The 23,457-nt window shown below is 33.2% G+C and overlaps 4 protein-coding genes across 4 annotated transcripts; 1 reads left to right on the top strand and 3 right to left on the bottom strand.

The window, feature by feature from the left end:
* Window positions 1–3,448: 3,448 nt before the first annotated feature.
* On the bottom strand, window positions 3,449–9,580 carry LOC107015954 (GPN-loop GTPase QQT1). Its single transcript, XM_015216407.2, has 11 exons — window positions 9,428–9,580; window positions 7,531–7,662; window positions 7,101–7,145; window positions 6,889–6,968; window positions 6,541–6,615; window positions 5,799–5,902; window positions 5,544–5,700; window positions 5,324–5,411; window positions 4,372–4,444; window positions 4,140–4,270; window positions 3,449–3,775 (listed from the first exon to the last, which is right to left on the bottom strand). The coding sequence occupies exons 2-11, from the start codon at window positions 7,620–7,622 to the stop codon at window positions 3,700–3,702; spliced, it is 921 nt and encodes a 306-aa protein (XP_015071893.1). The 5' UTR covers window positions 7,623–7,662; window positions 9,428–9,580; the 3' UTR covers window positions 3,449–3,699.
* Window positions 9,581–12,551: 2,971 nt separating this feature from the next.
* Window positions 12,552–14,702, top strand: LOC107018213 (LIM domain-containing protein WLIM1-like). Its single transcript, XM_015218635.2, has 5 exons — window positions 12,552–12,848; window positions 13,552–13,648; window positions 13,725–13,768; window positions 13,974–14,063; window positions 14,207–14,702. Exons 1-5 carry the CDS (start codon window positions 12,714–12,716, stop codon window positions 14,420–14,422), a joined length of 582 nt encoding a protein of 193 aa, XP_015074121.1. The 5' UTR covers window positions 12,552–12,713; the 3' UTR covers window positions 14,423–14,702.
* A 1,172-nt stretch (window positions 14,703–15,874) lies between these two features.
* On the bottom strand, window positions 15,875–19,097 carry LOC107015679 (F-box protein At3g12350). The gene is made up of 2 exons (XM_015216014.2): window positions 17,949–19,097; window positions 15,875–16,633 (listed from the first exon to the last, which is right to left on the bottom strand). The coding sequence occupies exons 1-2, from the start codon at window positions 18,843–18,845 to the stop codon at window positions 16,160–16,162; spliced, it is 1,371 nt and encodes a 456-aa protein (XP_015071500.1). The 5' UTR covers window positions 18,846–19,097; the 3' UTR covers window positions 15,875–16,159.
* Window positions 19,098–20,196: 1,099 nt separating this feature from the next.
* On the bottom strand, window positions 20,197–23,008 carry LOC107017040 (exocyst complex component EXO70A1-like). The gene is made up of 2 exons (XM_015217323.2): window positions 22,180–23,008; window positions 20,197–21,728 (listed from the first exon to the last, which is right to left on the bottom strand). The coding sequence occupies exons 1-2, from the start codon at window positions 22,999–23,001 to the stop codon at window positions 20,382–20,384; spliced, it is 2,169 nt and encodes a 722-aa protein (XP_015072809.1). The 5' UTR covers window positions 23,002–23,008; the 3' UTR covers window positions 20,197–20,381.
* Between the last annotated feature and the right edge of the window lie 449 nt (window positions 23,009–23,457).

Genomic DNA, 23,457 nt, shown 5'->3' with positions numbered 1-23,457 from the left:
ACATATATATATATATATATATATAAAAAAAAATTTACCTTATATATTGTAATTTTTTACCAAGGAAATTTGGGTGAACCCCCTGAACCTAATGTAGATTCGTTCCTGATCGCATGCGAATAACTTTATCATTATATCGATTTCTTCTAAATTATTAATGTCATAACAAATATAGTAAAAATTAATTGTCTAGCCTTTTTCATTTAAGAAAAAAAAAACAATGTGATATGTTATGATATTATTAAAATGATGATAAAACACACAATTTTTCAAGATCTCTAGGAAGGATGGACAAAAAGGTTGCTCCTTTTCTACATGTATTCCTATTTAGCACACCCTCTAAATATTCCTTCTTTAACCATTTTTATAACCTAAAGTTTAATTAGCATTTATGTTTTAAAATTCTTCTTATTAAATTATTAAAATTAGTTGATCCTTTGCGTCACAGCTAGCTCATGCATATATATCCCACTTCGATGAAGTTGGCCGCATTAATCACAATTCTTCTACTGATTGTGACATTTTCTAATTATATTATTACATCAAATCATGTAACTCTATACTAATATAATTAGTAGTAATGAATTTGATGAAGTGAGGATACATTCGATCTACTTTATACTTAATATAAAAACATATCATGCATGTATCTATTGATTTTAATTTGATGTAAATATCATGTGTGAATAATTTTTATCTTTTAAAATATTGTAATTAATTAGAGAATTGATGAGATTTTGCTGATCACAAACACAAGATCCATCAAGATTTATATCATATTGCAAATCAGTGATGATCGAGGACCACTACATATCTTACTTTCTCCGGCTCTAATTATTTGTTTACTTCTGAATTAACACACCTATTAATAAAACAATAATTGACACGGTAAATTTATTATTTTATCCCTATTTAATTATGAAGTGAACTAGTGAAGGAATTAAACATTTAGGATTTTCAAGAAGTTCTACATTTTTCAAAGTATTTGATTGAGGGTATAATAGGTAAAAAGAATTGTTTTCTCTTGATTTGTCAAAATAAACAAGTAATTAAGAAAAAATTTAAAAAAATGAACAAGTAATTAGGAACAGAGGAAGTATTAATTAAGACTCGCTATATACTTATTTTAAGGGTTAATTTTTTTAAAATTTTGACCATTAATTCAGGTATGGCTATTAGTATATTTGTTTTTTCAAATTTTATAATAAAATATATAGAAATATATAATAATTAATAGTTTAAAATATTTAAAAATTATAATTAAAAAAATTATTCGACTCTCTAGATTCAAATAGACGGAGGGAGTATTTATCTTCGTCAGCCTCCACGCATATATTTTTCTCCTGCACGTCAAGGTCAACCATATTGAATTTTAGGGTGAGTTTGATGGGAGTGTGGATGTTTTTTAATTATTAGTATTTTTTAACGTATAATTGGTAAAAAAAAATTAAAATATTTTAATGAAATAGGAAAAACAAAACTTACAAGTTTAAATTTGATCATGTCCGTATACTTCATGCTTTATCTTCATTCGTATTTCAAGTTTTTATTGAGAGACTTTAAAAAATAAAAATTATTTAATATTTGAACTTATAATTTTAAGATGAATTTTAAACTCTCTAAAGTACTGTACTAATATTTAGTCTTGTAGTTAGGAAATTCAATATATATATATATATATATATTGCCGAGAAAATTCAGATGAACATCCTCCTGCTCCTTTTAGATCTACCTTGGTCTACAGTACCCTCATCTACCTTCTATATTTTTGTCTAGATCATAAATTCAAATAATTTTAGAATAATATTTGTATTTATGTATCGAACGCAAAATTAAAAATCACTTAATTAGTATTACATACTTTACTAAACACAAAATAAATAGAAGCAACTTATTTTCTTGGAAAGTACATGCACCCTTAATTAATTAGTACATACTTTTATAGCAGTAGATTCATTCGATATTTGACGTTTTATATTCCTGAGACGTTTTTAATTTTTAATTAGTTCAAAAAGTAATAATCGAAGGACATTTATTTTTTAAATGTAGTTTAAACTTAAAGAACTCTAACACAATTATTGCCAACACCAAATTAATGGTAATTAGAACATTTTGTGGTTATAATTTGATCTTGTAGTTGTATGTACCACTTAAAGTGCACCATTCCCAAATCACCTCAAAGATATTTCCTATTCTTTTTTACTTTACACTTCAAATACGATATTATAACATTAATATCAGAATTTCAATTAATTTACATTTACATAACGTAATAATATATTTAGGAAAAAATGATTTTTACCATGATTTTCTTTCATATATACCTAGAGGGCTCAACTTTATAATCTCTTATTAAAAATGGATAAATTGTATCTTTAGTCTTTAGGACAATGTCGACAAAATAACATTCCCTTGAATTATTGTGATTGTCATAAAAAATGATATAAAGAGTCCAGAGTTACAATAATATTGACAAAATAATTTTGTACAATATATTTCAAATTATAGAAAACTGCTAAATTTGCAGACATCAAACATTACAAAAGTTACTTATTATTAAAATTTAAATTAAATGTAATGTTCATACTAATTATTTTTTTATTTTTCTATTTAATCTGATATTTGATATTTGACGTAAAGTGTAACTAACTTATATTCACATACAGTTTTTCGAAAAGGCACTTTCTGTCCAAGATTTTGCATACATACGGTTCGAAATCAAAACTTTTAATTAAAAAAAGAATAGTTATATTTGTTGCACCACATCTTTTAATAATGTTCATCGGAAATTTGAACAAATGAGTATATATATTCAAGTTTTTTTTACCGTAAGCAACCTTATAGAAAAATATGGAATTTCTATCTTTATAGCCCAATTAATTTGAGACTTTATGTTTAGCACACTCCTAAAAAAAAAAGGGTACCCATAAATTGCAAAAGTTTCTTTGTTTCTTGTTTTATTTTTTTTCTTTATTTATTCCTCACGATGAGGACGTAGGTGTCATCAGTGATGACGTTTTGGACGCTAATCTTTTATCAAACTATATAGTATAAAAATAAATCTGTGCTTCTACCTTCTGGAAGAGAATAAGATTTCCATTAGATTATTATTGTCACATAACAATTCACTACTAATAATAAAATCATTAAAGATTTGACTTTTTCGAACTCTGTTTCTGATTAACGAAAACAGATCTCTTGGTTTTGAATTTTCAAAAGAACAAAGTATTTATTTTGACTATGAGTTTTCTGTGTCCATTTTGTTCACAAAGCAAATCATCATAATTAATATACTGCTGGTCTTTTCTTCTCATTTTTTGTTCTATTTTGGTTTGGACCTAGCTAAAAGATTGAGCAATGTAATTTAAATTGTCCAAAGGACCACCAAATTAAAGATTATGATCAACCATCTATGCCAAAGCCATATAACAACATAACAAGTAAATCGTATCAGAAGATTGCAAAGGAGCCTCTCTATCTATTTTGTACAGTTGAAGGTTTCATAAAAAGAGTAAATACAGGCACTCGAACGAACAAAAATGATCGTTACATCTTTTGCAACAAAAAAGAAAGTTCAGTAATGAGTAAATACAGGAACTCGAACGAACAAAAATGATCGTTACATCCTACCATACATAAGGATAATTAGTTTCTGTAAGATGCAGTATTTATAGATCTTATCACAAAGCCCATAACATACTATTTTGTCTCACTGTCCTTTGTCATATCAAAGTCTTCATCATCCTTTATGTATTTCTCCTGCACAGCTGCAACTGTAAAATTGGTGTCAAGGCCAACCATGTGAACCAATCAGCAGAAAATCAAATCAAATATATTCCATAATTTATATCTCCCTAAGAATCTCTTTTCGTTTATAAGGACCCGCACAAATAGAGCTAACTGACAGGCCAAGTAGGAATGTATAAGCACGAAATTGATCCTAAACGTTAACATTTGGTTCTGGACAATCCAACAAAAAGAAATTGGTTTTGGGAAGTGTAGAATCATGAAGAAATGAATCAAATCTCTACTTCCTTGTTGGGATCAAATGAATGATCTTTACTCATAAAATCAACAAGTACAAGTAGAGGGAATTTATGAGTTTCCATTTATATGTTAAACGATGTAAAAAAGGATATCGGTAGTAGTCCCAATCAACAGGACCAACTGCAATTTTGCTGAATTCAATAGCACTTGCATCTATGCCAGCAAATATGTATCCATTGCTTTTGTCAATTAGCTTAACTAGATTCCCTACACTCTCTTTATCCTGAAATGGTAAATAAGCTCAAAAATTCAAACACTATGCTAACAAAGAGTACAGAGGATATATCTCAAAGAGTGAAGTGGACACTCTCAATCACAGCCTACCTGGATATCTAAAGGTGCGAAGTTGACGAGCCCATAATCTTCTATCACCTCACAAAGCTCCTTTGTAAGCTTTCTGCATCATTTAAGTATCAAAATTAAAACACTATGTTAAGATAAAATCTATTTCAAGCTTCTGCATTTTCTATGTATTAAACCCAAAAACAGCAAGTTAAGATATAAAGATCCATTCTGGTTATTTCCATCATGTCAAGCACTATGATAAATATCCAAATCCATGTCTTATTATTTTCAACAATCCTTACTTGTAGCAATGAAATATTATATATTCCTCCACCAAGTAATAAATGATTAACTACAATATTTAGGATATATTTTTCTTTTTCTATAAAGATTGAAGGCCCAGAATCACCCTATGTTTACGTTCATTGGGAAGTGCATTAACATAAATATGACAGTAAAAAGTGGCAACACGAAAGTGTGTAAAATATAAAAATGAGTCAAAGTAGATTGTTCCACACTAGCACTTCAATGACAACCTTCCGATTATAAAAGAATAGTGAAGGGAATGACACTTAAATAAGGTGATGTAGATACAAAAAAGCTCAGCACATAATAAAGAAGACAAGAAAGAAACCGGTGTTTTGCTTTTATTCTTCTCCCTCCATTACCCTCCCTTAATTTCTGCCAAAGGTAGAGAGGTCAACACATTAAACTGACACACAACATTTACAAAAACATGAAACCCTCTCAAATGTGTAGTAGTACAGCATCAAGTGCAGAAGTTATTTACTCATCAAGCTTGTAGAATATATAGAAAACCTCACTCGAGCAACAAGATTTTCTAAAATTTCTGTCCTAGTTTTATTAGAACAGTCAGAAACTACAAAGTAACGACAATGTGTTATATTGTGCCTGCAAGAATTAATTAAGAAGAGTTGAAGAGAAATCAGCTATCATTTGACAGTGTGTTCTAAAAGGAAGGTTGAAGCACCTATACTTAGCAGAGCGAGGATCCTGACTGATCTCATTCTGTAGATATGATAAATCTTGGACATCTGTGTAGAAGTCTAGGTTAAAAGCTGCAAGAACAAGAGAAATACAGAATAAGCACTTCATAGTAGCCACAAAGGTGTTTCATACCTATAACTCATCTCAAACAGAATATTCCAGATTCCAGAAAGATATTTTCCAGAAGAATATGATGAACTAACCTAGCTTTCCGTAGCTTTCAATTAGATCAATCTTTGACAAAACATTGACATGAGGAAGCTCCAAGTGTAACATGGTGGATAAAGAGAGGAGCAATGCACTCACGTATTTCCCTGGATCACTGCAAAGATGGGCATCAACTAAATGGACTGCAGTCAACTACATTGAACAAACCAAACAGTTAGCAATTTGGCTCTAACGGGAAGCATAAAAGTGAAGGATGAAATAGATGAGATAACTCTCAAAAAGAGACTAACCCTTAGATCTAACTTCTTTATAAGTTCCATAACCATATTCTTCGCATTGTCATGAAGGAAAAATAGTTCCACCTGACCCGGAAAATCAAAAAGTAAATAGTGATCTGCAAAAATAAATAGATAAAAGTCAGAACAAGCTGAGGTGATTGCTCAGAACACTGCAGTTTCCACATAAGACGGTGGGTATTCTGTGATTTCCATGAATGTACTGAATCTCAAGAGCTTGAGGTGCTCAAACAACTTTGCTAAAAATGCCAATAGTAGAATTTTTTCTAAGAGTAACTCATCAAAAGAAAGTTAGCAAACTCAAGCAAGTAAAATATTGTTGTAAATGAGCATATATTAATAGTGTTTTTAGCCCAAGTGTGTGTTATAGCTCCATTACACTCAACACGTTGACTCAAGTTTTGACTGACAAACCATTACAACTGAATACATAGATTATCATCTCTGAAATCCAAGATGTATATTGTAATGCCAGATAGGAAGGCAGTAAGCACCATCTATGTTTTTCTTATTTACAGTATTTACACTATCTATATTGGTTGTGAATTAAAAAAATTACTGGAAAATTGGAGGTTAGGTAAAACATGGTAAGAAGTAGGTAAAAAAAGGAGCAGAGAGGAAAGCAGACAGATTTGCTGAGAAATATGGTACCGATGCAAAAAGACTGAAATGATTAAGCATAAATAAACGTTGATCTCAGTCAGAATTTACTAACTTCAGATTGAAATGTAACAACCTTTAAGGAGAGGTTTTAACTTAGACTCCAACCAGTCAATATTCTTCTCGAGATAGTCCATGCAATATACAAGCCCTACAAAAAGAATAATAAAGCTATGGGTTAGAAAAGCAAAGTAAGAATCGCACGAACATAATAACAATTCAAAGCATAGAAAACATCATTTACATAAAGAACAATATTTCTGCACCAGAATTAGATAATGGAGGTATCCCAAGAATTTGAAGCAACATATTGTAACGGCACAGGTCTAATGATATGGTGGTACAAGTTTAGCCACTTGGAACTTATTTATTAGATAACTGAAGGAAGATTGATCTTAATAGAAGGGGGTAAAGGCAAGCTTACCTCCATTGGGACCAAGAGAATGTTCAACCATTACATCACTCAGCTTAATTAGATCCTCAATATTCACAGCACACTCATATCTTTATTAGATAAGGAAGAAAATAATCATATATACTGGTTTCCTATTTAATTATAAAAGAACAATCTTCTCGAATTAGACATCAAAATATGTTATCCAGACATTGTCAAAGAAACACAACTTAAGTGGATACGGTAAAGCATCATTAGCGGGATCCAAATTGATAACAGCAACTTTCCTGCAATTTAAACAATCAAAATAGATAATATCAATGTAAGAGATCATATTACAATTAATTCTAACGTCTGCCGCCAATCTCTGGCAATTACCTACAAATCTATCAGTCAACTACGCCTCCACTCCCAACTACATGAACCCAATAAATCCATTCCACTCAAAGAAGTCATATAAATAGAAAATAACCTGTTCTTTTAAATCATAGAAGCATAAATTACTACAGTACCATTAACACTCGATATCAATAATCTTTCTTGCATTGATATAAGAAATCAGATACTCATAAAACTGTTCTTTAGAACAAAGACTACAAAAAAATCCAAGAAAGCGTAGAAGATTGTATAAATAAGCAGAAAACAGAAAACCCAAAAGGTTGAAATACTTACCGTCCGATCAGTTGAAGGAACTGAGACATTCCGTTGCAATAAGTGGTTTTGCCGGAACCAGGTGGGCCAATCACTACTTGACCAAACACCATCCTTCTAAGATCTAATTCTAACCCTCAAAGCTCCTGCTATCTGAAGAAATATTCACTTTGAGAAGATATATAAAGGGGTTATGGTAAAGTTTAGTTTGCGATGGAAAAACAAAACTACTAAACCCCAAAGGTGGGTTTCAAGAAAAAGACAGGGTATTGAAGTTATTTAGATTCGAACTCGGAGCTCTAGTGACTTCTGCCACCAAAGGAGAAATCTAATTTCTTCTAGATGGGAAAGCAAGTTCTCTTTTACTACAACATTTAAAATTTATTTTAGATATGTTAATAACAAAGAATATGATATGTAATTTTTCTTTTATTTAATTTTTAACTATGAGAATTATATTGAAATATTAGAATTAAGGTCAATTCCCTCATAGTGAATTTTGATACACTGGAGTTTATTAATTTTCAACAAATCCTAGTTAGTGGTAGCAAGTTGAGTGAATAAGCTACTTCTAAAGATAGTGTGAGCAGTGATTCCCAGTATTAGGAAATCAACAACCCAGAACTGATTCCTAACAAATTGTCAATTTTGCTTTTCTTGAAAAGGTAACAAATTGTTTAGCTTTTCGTCAGCTGTTGCGTGCTAGCTTATCCTTTACTGGAAATGGGGTTGCTTATAGCGTGCAGTGTATTAGTAAACAGGAAAAGCGATAGATTACTAATGACCAATGGAGGTCAAAGATTGAATATTACTGTGTATAAAAACATTGATGAAAGAGTGCACCGACCCAAAAAAAAACACCTGATAAATAGGTGCATTGACAACAAAAAAATTTCTCGAAATTGATAATCCATTACAAGTATCCTGTCACTACAGTAAAGCTAATACATTTATGGGGAAAAAAAGGAAGGTATCAAACAACACATAAAACACATCAAGATAGTGTCCTTCATCAACAACTACCCCTTGATCAACCAAATAGAGCTCACCACCAGAATGTTTATGCAATATATCATTGAACATTGCATTTAGCTTCTTAATTGCTAGAAGACTTGCATCAGAACTTCTACTATTAACTCTTGCGCAAAAAGTACAAGGTCTATCATGGAATCACTCACAAACAAATGCATTTTTCATCTCTCCACACCAGCTTAGTTTGCCAACAGCAGTAGCAACAGCACTATGCAGCTGCTTTCTCATAATTATCATCGGTACAGTATTCATAATAGAAGCTCCAAACAACCATGTAAAATTTTGAACTGGAAGCACAAGATGACTGAAAACTTTGTACACCTTATGCAGGTTTTCAATATTTACAAAATTCACTTCATTCCAAAAGCCATTAATGAATCTACTTGAACTTCATGCAAGTACAACTTAGTTCTACTCATTGATAATTATAGTCTTCAATAAGTTCAATTTAGTCTCCTTATTAAGCATCTTTTTTTACAACCAACCAGCTTTCACGCACCTCGATTAATTTCACTAAACATGTATCACCTCCAACAATAGGCATCAGTAACTCTGCTAAAAAGAAATCACCTACTACTTTTGTCTCTAACTTGAGACCTAATGATTCTCAACAAACTTCATCGACCACTAGGCCACAAGTGCTCTCTTTTTATTAAGCATCTCCATAGAATATTACGCTTGAACAATATCATCAATGCCTAGTGTAGTTACTAATTAAACTTCAAAAATTAGGTCAAATACCACAAATAAGAAGCAATTTCAAAATTTCGTACTGCCGGAAAATGAATTTCGCTTATTTCAATTTACATTCATTATAGGTTCTCCTTTTCTATCAACAAGCGAGCAAAAGGTTAAAAAAACAACAAAAGGGACAGAGAAATCGCACCAGCTTCAAGTTTCGTGGAGTGCAGACTGAAAGTGGAAGAGCTCCGCCGCTGCCGGCCGCCGGAGAAATCGCACCAGCTTCAAATTGACTTGTAGTGATTTCTCGAACTGCAAATATACCACCTGGTGACTCTCTTTTCATACGCCCTACTTATAATTACATGAGAGACTAATATAATTTTAATTCAAAACTATATTTAATTTATAACTATAATATTTTAATTCTTGTACTTCGGGATGAATCAGTTGGTTTGGAGGGTGGTATCCACTCGGATGACTTGAAATTGATTCCTCCTCAATATCTTCTGAATCGAGTCTGTTATACAGGACTTGACTAGTACAATTTACATTTCTTGTGTGGTTTGCAGGCTATTACACAGGTGGAGATTTACTCCGTACGCACAAAGTGATCACCTTAAGGACCGAGGCTGTGACAGAGATTGTAGCGTCTACAGATTATCGTGGAATTCCCAAGAAGAAAAAAGACATACGATCCAAAGACTATATACTATGATATTTATATCAAAATTATAATAACTAATACCACTCAATTCAAAATGCGGTATTTGAACCAAAATTATATTAAACTTTTAATTTAGAATGATAATATTCAATTCAAAAGTGTATATCATTGTTGATTCACAACTATAGGGTTCAGTGTAGAAATAGGATATATTTAATCCAAAAATTTAGTATTCAGTTAATAAAAATGCAAATTAAACTCCAAACTATAGTAATTATAATAGTCAATACAAACATGTAATGTTTGATCCAAAATTATAATATTCATTTCAGAAAAGAAACATTTTATCCAAAATTTCAGTATTTTCAATTGTGAAACCCAAACAAATTTGAACTTATATGATCTTATTGTGGGTGAATTGTCTCCAAAAGTTTCAATCTGATATCGAATGTATTTTACTATTAGACATTCATGCTCAATATTTGTCAATATCAAGAGTGGATACATTGAGTGAAAAAGGTATGGCCTTGGGGAAAAACCACATATAGGCCCAATAATTGGACGGCCCAATACTAGATTGACTTGGGATCCTTGAGTAGAGTTTATATGGTTGTCATCTATGGTTTTTTGGAGAATTATGTGTATTATGACTTAAAGCATTTGTTCCTATCATCTCTTGAATTTCTCATCCCAATTCTTATCTTTAGTTACTTGATATTTCGATACTTTTCCTTGTAATTCAAGTGTTTTATTTGTAATTTGGCTATCTTATTATATAATGTTTAGATAATTGTATTGACATATCGGGTTGTTTCATATACGCTATGCATATATAGATATGATATTAAACGAAATGTAATTATTTGACTAAAGCTATAACTTGAAAATAACTTTGGCTAATTTTTTCTTGGTGCTATTTCAATTTTATCCATAATGAAAAGAAGTTTTAGTACATTTATCAAAAATATCATTGTCACGTAATTCTTTTAATTTGTTTGCTTCTCACATAGTGGCCAACATGCAGTATTCCATATTCATGCACGATTAAATCTAAAGTTCTGAACTCATTCTTACAAAAACGTTTTCATAGTCATAAATCGAGCCCAAAATTTTGGATAAAAAATAAAAAAGCTTTAAACACTCCATTAAATAAAACATAGATGGTTTACACAACCTATCACTTATATTATTGCTTATTCACCCTGTTTTTTCATTTATTAACATGTCAAATTGTCATATCTATCGTTGAATGAATCCTCTTTTTAGCAAACTTTAGGTTCTAAGGAACAATGATTTACTAAATAATTGTATTTCTAAGGGACTTCGACTTCTCAACGTACTTAAATTTATATATGGGGATTAGACTAATAAAATTTTAGAAAAATATATTTAAACTCCTCAAAATTGACATTTATGAATAATACATTTACAGCTATTACTTCTTTTCTACTCCCCCTATTGAAAAAAAGAAGAAGAAAAAACAGTACAGTGGGTGGCTTTGACAGATCAATAATATGATTATGCCATGTGACAGATTCCTTATATGTTTTTCTTTTTTTTTGTGTGTGTGTAAGGGTGGGGTTAAGTTCCCCTTGTATAGGAAATTGAATTTCAAAATCATGTCTAGCATAACTCTAGATGGTCCAGCATAACTTTCTTTTAGGTTGTTGATAAGATTATGGTCCACCAAATAATAATATTTTCTGAAAAAAAAAATAAAAATCGAAAGTATTACAAAGTCTGTTTGAATTGACGTGTTTTAGGTATTTTTCAATTAAGCAAGCTTCTAAGTAATTTTGTAGTATTTGAATAGATTAGAAAAGTTTATTTTAAGCCAAAAATCATAACTTGTAACTTTTAACATAGGTTATAATAAGTGCATCCAAAGTAAGCACTAAAGTGACTTTAACAAGCAGAGTTTGGTAACATAATGAACTCTTCTCTTAAATTTTTTAATTTCGTATTTGTTTAAATATTGTCGTATAAATTGAGACGGATGATTGCTTTGACAGCAAATAGCTAGATATTCCATGAGAGTGATATGATGATGATTCATGTGGTGCTTGCTAATATCAATAGAGCAAAGAAAAGATCTTATTATACCAAACTGGGCTCCAATAAGCATGTGAAACTTTGATGCCTATGCAAGTAACAATCACTTATTTCATTCCTTTATTTACACTGTTTTTTCATCTTTCACTAATTATATCAAGGTTTTCACCAAGCAAAATTTGATAATTTTTCAAAATTTTGATAATTTAATAAGCAAGCAAAGAAAATTGTCTCAATAAAATATATATACTCCACAACTTAGGCAAACACCTATAAGTTACGGAGGGAAGGAGAAGACAATCAACACAGAATGTCACTTATCGAACTTGTTATCTACTCAACAAGAAAAGTCACTTTCTTGATTTATAAGGAACTTATTTTCTCACTATATTTTACCAACACTATATGTCTTAGGTCATATACTGCAAAACAAATTTTTTTAACCTCAACTTTCTGTTGTTCCAAGAAAAAAAGTTAGGGGTATATATATATATATATATATATACAGATAAGAATCTTTAAAAAATGATAAAAATATTGGAAAAAAAGAAAAAGAAAAAAAGATCTGCATAGTTGTTAGGTGATGTATACTGGGGACAAGATGATAAAATGTCTATTTCTCTAATTACTTAAATTGCTGTTCTCAACATCATCATCATCATACTTTCTCATCCTTATCTTCCATACATTTCCTCTCTATTTTTGCTTCAAAACTCCAAACATCAAGTGCTTTTTGCTGCAGAAAAATCAAGAAAAGAAGTTGATTATAGCCATGGCATTTGCAGGAACAACACAAAAGTGCATGGCTTGTGACAAGACTGTCTATCTGGTTGACAAATTAACTGCAGATAACAGAATCTATCACAAAGCTTGTTTTAGATGTCATCACTGCAAGGGCACCCTCAAGGTTTCTTCTTATGACTTCTTTGTTTTTTAGTGTTGATGATTGTGGTGTTCGGATGAGCTTTTGCACAACTCGACTAATTCCACTAGCTAGACAGATAGGAAGAAATCTTACAACAAAAAGACTATAGCTTTTTCATGTACTTCTTACTTTTAGCTTCTATTTTGTCTTCCATGGAAATCCCATTAGAGATAATCTGTCTGACATAAGAATTTCCTGTTCAGCTTCAAGTACTTCTCTTCTTTTCCTCCCTATTACATACACAGGTTTTGGATCAAACAACAACAAATTTAGTGTAATGCCACAAGTAGGGTCTAGGGAGAGGGTGTCTATGCAGCCTAAATCCTACCTTGCGAAGGTAGAGAGGTTGTTTTCGATAGACTCTCAAGGAAAGCATATCAAACAATATGTAAAGTAAGAACAATGAAGAAGAGAATAATAGCAACAACAAATAGTACGATTACTGGAGCAATCATAAGGATCATTTTATGCAAATATTAATACAACACTCTGTAGAATGGTCTCTGTATAGGTCATCTGACTTGTTCAGAGTCAAAAGAAGTAGATTTGAGTTTTCTATTCAATATTACTAGCTTAATATATCCATTCTGGAGAGGCTATAAGTTTCATCAGTTTCTGTTGGACTTATAACATTCAAGATTTGGAGCTTAACTTTTACTGTTCTTTAACTGTATCTAATTGGCAGCTTGGCAACTACAATTCCTTTGAAGGAGTTCTGTACTGTAGACCACACTTTGATCAGCTCTTCAAACAAACTGGCAGTTTGGATAAAAGCTTTGAAGGTAGAGGTTAACATGGACTGTAATTCCAAATAACTTTTGCAAACAGAAAACTTATTGACAATTTAAAATGTTACAGGGACACCAAAAATTGTGAAGCCACAGAAGCTCATTGACAGTGAGGTAATTGACAATGAATGATCAAGCTTTACTGACATAGAACATCTATGTTGCTCGGACTCTTCAAAAATATCAAGGGGCGTGTATTCTCCAAAACTTGTGGATTTTTGGAGGATCTGACATGGGTGTAGCGACATTTTTTGAGAGTCCGAGCAACGTAGAGAGTTTTACCTTCACTTATTAAATGCAAGTTGTATCTTTGAAACAGAAACCACAGGTAGCTAAAGTGACGAGCATGTTTGGTGGAACAAGGGAGAAATGTTTTGGCTGCAAGAACACTGTCTATCCAACAGAGAAGGTAACACCACCAATAGGCAATAAGTAATCTTTTGTGTAAAATTTGTTATATATTCCAAAAGTTCACAGCTTGTATAGTTAACAATATTTCATGCTAATGCTGTGCAATACATGTTATCTTAAATATTGATTGTGTGTTTATAGGTATCAGTTAATGGTACACCATACCACAAAAACTGCTTCAAATGTAGCCATGGAGGGTGTGTAATTAGCCCTTCCAACTATATCGCACATGAAGGGCGCCTCTACTGTAAGCATCACCATATTCAACTTATCAAGGAGAAAGGCAACTTAAGCAAGCTTGAGGGTGACCATGAGACTATCCCTGCGATAACAACAGAAGTTACTGCAGAATCATAAACAACTGAAAGAGTTGATCATTCCTTAGCTTTCCGCTATCATGTCTACATGTCTCCTATGTTCAAGAATCTGTATGTGCTAGCGTTATTTCGCTGAGGTCTTCAGCAGTGTCCATTAATGTGCTTCTGTTCTACAGCCTATGTTTTCTCTCATCTTCCATTAATTTGATGCTGAACTATAATATACTTCTGTGTGAAGATTTTTGACCTTTGTTTCTTGTGCTTCACTTGTATCGTGTGGATGTTAAATGAGATTGAATATAACACGGTTTTGCTGTCCAGTGAATGAAAATCTTTACAACACACTCTTTCCTCCTCAGACCAGATATGGAATTCTTTAAATTGCAGATGATCCAGATGATGGAAGGCGATTCTTTTCCAATTCGATTGCACTCATACAGATCCTTTTGAGGAGATCTAGGTAGTAAGTTTCTCATTTTGAAGGCAAGAAAAGATACCTCAACAGCACAGACCCTAACAATTTAACCCAAGGACTAGAAGAAACTTTTTAACTACCATTTCTCCATTGCCATTTTTTCAAGGCTAGAAGTGGTATAGCTGCTAGTAAAATAGAAAATCTAGTTGGTAACTAAGAAGAAAACTGAAGAATTTCAAAAAAAAATTCGACAATCTTACCAGGAAACAGCCTCTCTACCTCCACAAAGTAGGGGTAAGGTCTGTGTGTACTCTACCCTTCAGACTCCACCTGTGGGATTAAACTGGTCACTGGGTATGTTGCTGTTGTGTTGTTGTTATAACGTTGCATTTTGCTCCCTGCTTGAAACCACTTTTCAGCCTCTTCCATCCTCTCTCCTGCTCGATAATGTCATGGGTAGCAATTCTTAAGCCATTAGCACTCTGGAAACATGACAAGGGAGAAAGACAAATTTTGTAAAAAGAAAAGGCAAAATTTGGCACAAGAGAGCACCACTCTTGGATATCCTTTCCACATAAGCAAAAGATTTTGAAACACAACACACAAGTTCTTGTGAAGAACCAGAAACTTCTCAGTATACAACAAAAAGAAAAAGTGAGAGCAACAGTGATCAGCAGGATGTTTGAAAGTTCACAAAATTTACCAGCCATTCCATTCAGAAAGTCCTTAAGAGCTCTATCATGAGACAGAAGCTGCCAGTAGCTAACCAAAAGCAACAATAACACATACATTCTAATCCTACAAGTAGGGTCTGTACACAAACCTTACTGGGCCTTTGTGGGATAGAGAGACTGTTTTCAATATACCCTTGGCTCAGAAGGAATTTTTTTGAAGCAGGATTGCAAAGAAAAATATGACAACAAAATAGCAAGATACAAAGCAAATGAAGCAACTGATATAATACACACTGCCAATAGCTAACCTCAAATTACAATCAACATTGTGGGAGAGGGAACAAAGATATAAAATGCTGCACGCACAATGAAAACTTTGACTATATTAAAGTTCAGCGTGATAGACAATGAAGTAATCAGCTATTTGTCTTTACACCTCACCATGTCAAAATGAAACTGAAAGAATCCAAAAGGGGAAGCATAATATTACGAAACGAGTTGAATCCATTACCAGAAAAGGAAGCTTGAGAATACCTAGGTTACATTGAAATAAACATTCTATTGTCACAAGATGTTACAACAGAACAATAGTTTTCCAGCATAAAGAGTCTACTAATATGTACAAAGAATATAAATAGGAACTCCTGCTGCACTTTCTCTCTTTTAGATATTAATGTACACAGCAAGATCATTCACCGGAAATATATGCTGCCTCCAATATCCGACCATTCTGAGCAATACATCTCAAGTCTATAACGTAATTGTCTCGCAGAAACCCAAAACCAAAGGTTCCATTTTCATACTGCCAAATCCTTCCCTCTGCCTGCCTAGGATTAACGGTGCTTCCTGCCAAATCAGGAATAACCAAGTCGTAGCTTGAGTTCATGCAAAGCATGCACAAAATTACTCTCTTATCAGCACTAGGCAGAATATCACATAAGTCATCAGCTTCAGCAAGGGGCTGAATATGCATGCGACCCTCATATATGTTTTCTTCCTCTGAAGATAAAGGTGACTCAATGAATGTGGTATTCGAAGTCCAAAATACTGGGGCATAGGCAGAGAAGGGTTTACATAATTCAACAAGCCTTCTGCAAGCAATGCCACCAATATCATCATATGAGACAAGGAAGAACTCCAAAGTCGTTTCATCACGGAATCCCTGCAGTGAAAAGCAAAGCCAAAACATCACATGAACAGGCCTTTTGCAGTTGAGCACTCCCCAATTTTGCGTTCCAGCAAAAGGGAGGTACACAGTATGTACAAACTGGCAAACTAAATACTCTGCGATTCATGCAGTTCAAAGAAAGGTCAATGGAGGTTACCCATGAGGTTGACGGGTTGATCTATTATAGAAATTATACACCTTAACTGATATTTAGTAGCACAGTAGTTTGGCTAAACAGAAATAATCAGAAGAAAATGATCACGCGGGGATGTACATCAGACATAGTACCGAAATAAATCAAAACAGTTCAACTTTACACCCTATGAATAAGCTAGAACGAGACTCATAGAACATGATAGCTGAAGGAAATCTTTGAAAATTCCGAGAATTGATACATCATTGATTGGAAATATTAGTAAAACTATATCTTTAGGGTAAGGACTAGAAGGGATACAGCCGCAACCAGTTACAGCTGAAAACCTCCAGAGAGGCAGGACACTTGAACCATCAAGCAAGACAAGCATTTAATTTAAATGTACAAGTTCAGATATATGTCTTGGTTGAGAATTAAAATCACTTGGAATTTCAGAACTGGAAGTTAGCCTTCAAGTTCCAGAATGATATTTGGACCCCTTACTAGTAAATTGGTCAAATGATACTTCTTACCAAGAGGAATAAGCTGGAATACAGAAGGACCACAAAAATACCAATTATGATCAACCTCCTTCAGGTCAAAACAGAAAATATAACAAGGATATTAATAAAACAAGTCAGAAATCAGTCCTTCATGTACATAATGGTTAGTGGCATCATAATGTTAGAACTTAGATAACTAGAGCAAATTAACAAAATTAGTGGGTTTAAAGCACAGCTCCCCTGCTTAGTGGAATTTTTAGTGTCATACATCTTGCTCAAACTTTATGAAGATCAATACCTTACATCAATTTGACACACAGAATACATACATGCATATTACCCGGCTTACAATTACAAGCATTTACACCTTATCAAAACTAACGGCTCAACCTAATCATCTCAATAAAGTTTTATTCTTTACTTACTTTACTTATACTAACTAAGGTCAGCCTTTGATTACACCTTAACCAGCTACCTAGTTGTCTCTACAAAGTTAGAAGCTTTACTTATACAAATGTATATCTTTAAGAACAAAATCAAAGGCCAAGCCTTAAATTCATTAAAAAAACTGCTCATAAAGATCAACTTTTTATCTAACAGAACACTTCCACGGCCAAGAAACAAGAATAGATTTGCAAAATTATATATAAGCAAAAAGTATAAGGAACAAGACCTTCCACAAGCCCTGCAAAGGCCTGGCTGGCGTAGGTGAACAGTTCACTATTTTCACATAATCTTCAGGCTCCCACTTCCTTCTTCCCTGCCTTTCCCTCTCCCTCCTTCTCTGCCTCCTCGCCGACCCATTTCCACCAGGACTTGTCTTGTTAGCAAAATATTGATAAATATCAGACATCAACCTGTCCGGCAAACTCCCAGGAGACACGCATAAATCCTCGTACTCCTCTTCCCTCATATTCCCTGAGCTTGAAACTTTCTTAAATCCTCTATTCTGTGGAGAATTACAAGAGTACCCAAATGCAGTACCATTTTCTTCCACAACAACATGAGTTCTTCCCACGAAATTCACATTCACTGGAACCAATTCACTCTCCACAACACCCAAATCATCTAAATTCATCACATTTCCCGATAACTCCACCTTCCCCACAGGGTCAAGATAATTAACAATTTCACCCTTAGAGGTAATACCCATCCATAAAAATGGCAACTTTATCACTTCATAAGTACCATTTCTCGAGGGTTTCACCCTCGAACCAGCTATATGAAACGTACCCCACTCAAAAAAGATCAACGGTGAATCAGATTCAGCACCACTCCGGCGCCAGAACCCAATGAGATTCTCATACTCCAAAAGGGTATTGTAAAGAAGCTTATACGAGATCTTACCGTTACCCCATTTGTTAATCTGGGTTTTGGATCCCCATTTGCGGTTACACATGGAAAACCAGAGTCTTCGATCATCACGGCAAAGAGAAACGAAGCGTTTTGAAGTACAGGCGAAATTGGAGATATCTGATGGAGTGAGGAATGAGAGGATACAAAGCTGCACATCTTCTGGGAAATCAGTGAATGATAACGAAATGGTGTGAATTTCATCTGGTTTTGCCATTTTTTGTTCGAATTTGGTACTTGGGTTTTCTTTGAAATCGGTGATTTGGGGGGGTTTTGATTGAGCGTTTGAAGAAGAAAATTGAATTTATCGAAGGAAATTGATAAAAGATTTTGATGATGGAATTATTCTATTTGGAAGATGGGATTATTCTCTTCTGAATATGTGGATTTCAGCTGGGGAGCTTTGAAGGAAACTTGCACGGAAAAAATGAGTAGTAAATTCACTTGGATTTTTTATTTTTCTTACACAGGTTTCCATCTACATTAAGTTTTCAATTTTAAATATTACCCCAATTTTTTTTTAATATTAATTTTGAATAATATCAACCAAAAGGCTCAAATATAGCATTGAACTTTGATAAAAAGCTTATTTATGTCATCGTTAAAAATTTTACTTATCTACATCATTTTTAAAGAATTATGTGAACCAAATTTTTAACAAATGAGATCGATGAATTTTTTTCTCAAAGTTTAATCATATATTTGAACAACTGCCCATAAGACTGAGGAATCAAACCTATTGTATATTAGTATATGATATACATAATATATATATATATTTCTTAGGGACAAGGGTCTGAAAAATATCTCAACTTTGGTCGAATTTATTGCTGCGATACTAAACTTTCATGAGGACCTATTACCTCCATATACTATTTAATACCGTATTTTAAACATATATATTTGCCACATCAACATAAAAAAATAAGGGTAAATGACAGAAATCACACACTTTTAAGGTAAAATTACCATTGTCCTTTATAAATTTATAATTACAGAAATCCCTTAAACTGATACAATAATATAAGCACTGATACATTAATCTGATGCGCGAGATACATTAATCGTTAAGTAAGATACATTATATTTTATACATGATACACTAATCTGATGTACATTTTATACATGATACACTAATCTGATGCGCGAGATACATTAATTCAATGCGCGAGATACATTAGTTTGATGCGTTGATACATTAATCTTATGTGCGAAATGAGGAATTTATCAAACTAATAGGGAATAATAGTAATAGGAGAACTTAAAGGTGAAATTTCTGTCATTTTTCCAAAAATAATGTAAAATTAGAAATAGTAATGTGTCCACGTGATCACATATATACCTTTAAAATACACTATTAAATAGTTCAGGAGGTAAAAAATACACTATTAAATAATTCATGAGGTAATAAATCCTCATTAAAGTTTAGTATCACAACAGCAAATTCGACCAACGTTTGGATATTTTTCAGACCCCTTATCCCTATTTCTTATAACAAATAGGGTATGTTTGGATTGAAAATGTAATTATTTTGACAGGTCGGTTAAATAAATGACTTTGCTCTTCTTTTTAACTTTGAAATATTTATTTAACTTCTCATACTTTGTTACATCTATCATATTACAAACTTTTTGTTTGTGCCTCTTTTTTGTGGTGCTAAGCTTAACACAAATGTTACCAAGAAAAATATTTCCATCACATTTTTTCAAATAAATGGTTGTCTTTCAAGTCACATTACTTGAAAAAATCTTACTCAGGTATCAATGGCACTTGTTTTGGACCTCCTGAAGTCTTTGCTCCTGCGTGATTGTTCGCCTGATAATGATTTACGACCATCCAAAGGATCTCTCATTTGTCGCGGCCTCAAAGATGATTTTCCAGAGCTCTTATGATGATCAGTAACTTCAAACATCTGATTCAATGTATCTTCTACGTATTCTGGTGAAGGATAGGACTTGACACGTAAAGAAGACGCGAAATTGTTCAAGAAATCGGTATATGCAGGGATAACAAGCTTCATTGTAGCTTCTCTCATTTGCTCTCTCAAGTCTGCATCAGGGATATGATAAAAGCTTTTATGTCTTTGAGTAATGTCGTCAAATCCTTTAGTGAACGCATCCATTTTCCCTCGTATCATAGCTGTAAGTCCGTCTTTGTCAACTCTTTTAAGTTCTTCTTTGTCCAACATCTTTACTAGAGGACCCCATGCTTGTTTTTGATACGAATAAGCTGATTCTTCAGCCACAATTTTGTATGTCTTCTTCATATACTGATCTCCCATGAGTTTTCCGAGTTCTGTACTTCTAGTCCTCATATAAATGTACCAATAAGTGTTCATGACAAATACGTGAGGCAATACTTTGTCTTTATACCTCAATTTCTTAGATTCAACATTCCTCCGTATGGCATCCATAATGTTGAACATGGCGTCTTTGAGCAAGTTTTCATCTGTTTCGGGTGTTGAAAGTACTCCAGCTTTCCATGTTTGTTCAGTCCTGAGGACACTGATCATTGTCGCGCTATATGCATCTGTTAGAAGGTATTTGAGATAGTTAATAGCATAACGAACAAGTTTTGGAACCGAACCATCTTGAGGTGGAAGAACATCCTGATTAGCCTCAATTTGAAGGCCAAGCTCAAAGAAGACTTTGGTAGAGGAATGTACAAGGAGTTTCTCCAGTTCTCTAAATCGCAAACAGATATCAGCACCAGCTTCACCAGCAAAAATCTCTGAGAACTCGGGCTTTAACTTTTCCAGTGATTCGAACATGTCTAACAGTTTAAACAGCTTTTGAGGTTCTTTCTTACTTCGTGCAACCCCTTCCCCGAATCTAAAGAAGACAGCCATTATCTTGTCTGCTATCTTGACGAAACACTCAGGCCATATTACTCCATCCATTATTGTGCCTAAAACTTGGCAGCAGAGTTTCTTTTCCGATACAAATACATTCTTGATAGAAAGTTCAAAGTGTTGGATCCAAAGGGATATCGCTGTCTCTAGGCTCGCCCATTCCATCTCATCAATTTCTTCCAGACTGTATGTTTTTAGGTACTCCGGGTTCAGTCTCATCAATGCTTTGGCTGCTCTTTTATATCTTACCTGTGGGATGAAGCAGAATACCATAATCATTCTTAGTAGACATATACATTAAATCTTAAACCATTGAGCAAACTCTAAAACTGTTGGAATGAAATAATACTCCCTCCGTCCCAGTGGCAGATTTCGGAATCACCATAATTAATCAACATAAATGAAGCTTAATCGCGTCTAATTAATGTTTAAACATAAATAAACATGTTTTCTCACTAACAGATTAAACTTTTAGCTTTTAAATGAGAAGATCACATAATTTAATATGTTGGATAACACTAACATCTTGCCTATGGAAAGTTCCTCGAGGGGCTGGGTTGGCCTAGGTTCATGATTGAACACGGTTCTTGCTATCAGTTACAACTTTTGGCATGATGATAAATGTTTGATCCTAACAACATATAAACGTCTACAGTCATGGATTCATATACTTGTAAAAAATAAAGGAGAAAGTTGTTACCTTCACAAAGATATCAATACATATATCAAGACAGTCATTTGCAGCCAATGTCTCAGAGATTCTTGTAAGCACTTCAATTTCTAATTCACTTCCCAAATCTGTAGACACCATATCTGCTGTAGCAACAACATCATCGTGATCATCATCATCATCATCGCGATCACTTTTTGCATCGTTAAAATTCCTATGCCTCATTTTATTCAACAAACTCTCATATTCATCTTGCAAATTCAACAAAGCATCATCAAGCAGTCCATCAAATCGCATAGCATCAACTTCAGTTTCACAAAGAGCTTTAAGTGTAATCAAAGTCTCTTTCAATCGACGCGTCCTGAATTGATCAGTTGCTTTAGTCCTGCTTAAAAACTCCACAACTTCTTGCAACTTCTGTATAGCTGGTTCACACTCTTTACTAATTGAATTAATCGCCTCATTCAAATCATCCACCGTGTCAACATACTTGATCAACTTCTCCACCCTCTTGTTAAACGATTTCTCCTTAGCTAATTTGGAAGAAAGTTCAAGAAGCTTACGCTGGAGTGATTCAGAAAGTTTGAAACTTTCAAGAAGTGAAAGAGCTGGAGAAATTGCTCTGTTGATCTTCGTATCGAGTGCCTTATTAGCAATGGAAAGTGATTGTAGTGGAGCTATTCTTCTTGAAGCAATGGTCAGATTTTCTTGCATTACAACAAATCTCTCTTCTATTTCAGATAAACTCGTTTCGACATTGAATGAGAGTTGAAGAAGGTTGTTGAGATCAGAACAAGTTTGTTTAAGCTTGAAAATGATTTGATCATCTTGTTTAAGCTCCTCCATTGACATTTTTTTTTCAGTGATTGATGATAATTCTTGATTTGTGGGGGTGTAATTAATGTTTCATATAAAACATTGAGGGTCGTTCGTAGCTGGATAAGAAATAAGTTATTCTTATATCAATTTTCATATAACTTATACGATATTTGATAAGTAGATAAGAAATAAGTTATATTCATGTATAAAATTTACGATACCTTTGGTTGATGACTTAGAAAATCCGCATAACTAATTTATGCAGAAAAGAAAGTGGAATAACTAATACAGATATGTACATAAATTCTCTCGTAACTAATCCAACTACCAAACGAGCCCGAGGGTATCAAAATGGTGGCAAAAAGAGGAAGAAGACAGGAGAGATATTACCAAGGACTAAGTTTCGATGAGAACGAACGAACAAATGGCAAATACATAATAAAAAAAGCGACATAATTGACATTTCTTATTGATTTTGCCGTCTGATCA

The sequence above is a fragment of the Solanum pennellii genome, chromosome 4 (assembly GCF_001406875.1).
Source record: "Solanum pennellii chromosome 4, SPENNV200".
Taxonomy (NCBI): Eukaryota; Viridiplantae; Streptophyta; class Magnoliopsida; order Solanales; family Solanaceae; genus Solanum; species Solanum pennellii.
The sequence above is the reverse complement of the archived record's forward strand: the minus strand, read 5'-3'. Positions and strand labels throughout refer to the sequence as shown.

Coding starts and splice junctions, on each gene's coding strand:
- LOC107015954 (XM_015216407.2), bottom strand. CDS start 7,622: ATGGTGTTTGGTCAAGTAGTGATTGGCCCACCTGGTTCCGGCAAAACC. Junction 6,969..7,100: donor CCCGCTAATGATGCTTTACC/GTATCCACTTAA, acceptor TATCTAATAAAG/ATATGAGTGTGCTGTGAATA. Junction 5,412..5,543: donor TGAAAGCTACGGAAAGCTAG/GTTAGTTCATCA, acceptor TTGTTCTTGCAG/CTTTTAACCTAGACTTCTAC.
- LOC107015679 (XM_015216014.2), bottom strand. CDS start 18,845: ATGGCAAAACCAGATGAAATTCACACCATTTCGTTATCATTCACTGAT. Junction 16,634..17,948: donor CTTTGCAGGGCTTGTGGAAG/GTCTTGTTCCTT, acceptor TTTTCACTGCAG/GGATTCCGTGATGAAACGAC.
- LOC107017040 (XM_015217323.2), bottom strand. CDS start 23,001: ATGTCAATGGAGGAGCTTAAACAAGATGATCAAATCATTTTCAAGCTT. Junction 21,729..22,179: donor GTATTGATATCTTTGTGAAG/GTAACAACTTTC, acceptor TTCATCCCACAG/GTAAGATATAAAAGAGCAGC.
- LOC107018213 (XM_015218635.2), top strand. CDS start 12,714: ATGGCATTTGCAGGAACAACACAAAAGTGCATGGCTTGTGACAAGACT. Junction 12,849..13,551: donor ACTGCAAGGGCACCCTCAAG/GTTTCTTCTTAT, acceptor TCTAATTGGCAG/CTTGGCAACTACAATTCCTT. Junction 13,649..13,724: donor TTTGGATAAAAGCTTTGAAG/GTAGAGGTTAAC, acceptor AAAATGTTACAG/GGACACCAAAAATTGTGAAG.